Source organism: Panicum hallii, chromosome 9 (assembly GCF_002211085.1).
Source record: "Panicum hallii strain FIL2 chromosome 9, PHallii_v3.1, whole genome shotgun sequence".
Classification (NCBI taxonomy): Eukaryota; Viridiplantae; Streptophyta; class Magnoliopsida; order Poales; family Poaceae; genus Panicum; species Panicum hallii.
In genome coordinates this window covers 21,488,852-21,490,746 of record NC_038050.1, presented here as the reverse complement: position 1 = coordinate 21,490,746, position 1,895 = coordinate 21,488,852, and the positions used below count along the sequence as shown (strand labels likewise).

Below are 1,895 nucleotides of genomic sequence, written 5' to 3'. Positions count from 1 at the left end.
CCTTGCATGTTTAGGAGTCAGCTAAGTATATACCACTAGTCGGCTAAGTCTTGCTGAGTATTAGTATACTCAGCCTTGCTTGTGGCTTTATTTTCAGGTGAGACCTTTGATGATATGGTTGCTAGTTTGACTTGGCCGTGTACTCTTCCTTCTAGTTGGTCGGTGAAATGAGATACGTCCCCAGCCAACGATGAGAATGCTGAATGATGTGATGTACGGGCTTCATCATGATATCTTGTATCGTTGTTAGAACTATCGTTTATTTTCCACTGCAATATTAAACTCTGAAAGTACTTGGCTATGAATAATTTTGAACTTGATTTGTAATAATAATTCATGTTGAACTCTGTGATGTAAAATTTATGGATTGTTGTAATCTCTGGGTTCACCTTCATATGGGTTGTATGTATATATTGTTTGGATCGAAATTCCAGTGGTTGCATCGGGATGTTACCTGACAGACTGTCATTTTACTTCGTCCTAAGTGCGTGTTAGCCCGGATTGTCTCTGTGGTGATGGTTAGCATACTTAAGCTGGATTAATTCAGGCGGTTCTGCCACAGTCATCAACATCATCCTCAGCGAAGACGGCGGCTTCCCCTCGAAGCATGTGCAGAAGCTAACTCTGGCGAGATCCTCTCTGTCGAGCCAGCCATATAGAAACCTCTAAGATACAGCGAGGTCCCAATCTCCTTCTCCAGGGGGACTAGTGGACCAGCTTCTGCGAGCTAGGAAAATTCCTGCTCGTCCTAGATCTTATCGTGGCAAGCTCTTAGTTGACCCAAGTACTCATCGACAGCGGGAGCAGCCTCAACCTGCTCTTCACGAGTACACTGAAGAAGATGGGGCTGAACATGACCGAGATGTTCACCCCTAGCAAGGCTCCATTCTACGGTATTCTCCCAGGGAACGCGGCTACACCACTCAGTTCGATGGTCCTGCCAGTTACCTTTAGGACCAAAGACAACTACCGCACGGAGTACATAAAGTTTGAGGTGGCCGACTTCGAGTCGTCATACCACGCCATCCTCGGCAGACTAGTTCTAGCCAAGTTCATGGCCGTACCTCACTATGTCTATTTGCTACTCAAGATGCATAGCAAGACAGGGGTACTCACATTCCGTGGTGACTTGAAGAAGTCGTATGACTACGACCAAGAGATGATCAAGTACGCCCTGACATCACGCATGCTAGAACCTTCTGTAGAAGCCTTTGCGGCTGCACAGAAGCTCGCCGACACAGAGATGGAGGTCTCCAATCAGAGGCCTAGCCAGTCCAGGGTAAAACCCAACCCCAGCAACATCGGCATCAAGGCCATCCAGCTATCAAAAGGTGACCCATCAAAGATAGCTTTGATCAGAGGCGGTTTGAGTGACAAAAAGGAAAGCGCGCTCATTAGTATTCTTAGGGCCAATCGTGACATATTTGTGTGAAAACTAGCGGATATGCCGAGTGTGCCCAAGGAGTTTGATCACTGCCTAAAATTTGACCCCAAAGCCACTCCAAAGAAGCAACAACTACGACGCATCGCTCCAGACAAGAGGGAGGCCATCAAGAAGAAGTAAGCAAAACTACTCGCCGCTGGCTTTATTAAAGAAGTCTACCACCCAGAGTGGCTAGCTAACCCTGTACTAGTCTTGAAAAAGAATAATAATGAATGGAGGATATGTGTGGATTACACTGATCTCAACACACACTGCCCGAAGGACCCCTTCGTGCTCCCACCACCCCTTCCCGACCCACACATTGAAGCGAACCCAAAAAAGATCACCGCCATCACATACATGGGGGCTCCACAGACGATCAAGGATGTCCAGAAGCTCACAAGCTGTATGGCGGCCCTAAACAGATTCATCTCGTGACTTGGAGAACGGGGATTACCCTTTTTCAAGTTGC

General features: G+C 47.2%; 1 protein-coding gene across 1 annotated transcript; it reads left to right on the top strand.

The window, feature by feature from the left end:
• Positions 1–841: 841 nt before the first annotated feature.
• LOC112872941 lies at positions 842–1,432 on the top strand. Its single transcript, XM_025935977.1, has one exon. It carries the CDS (start codon positions 842–844, stop codon positions 1,430–1,432), a length of 591 nt encoding a protein of 196 aa, XP_025791762.1.
• The last annotated feature ends 463 nt before the right edge of the window (positions 1,433–1,895 follow it).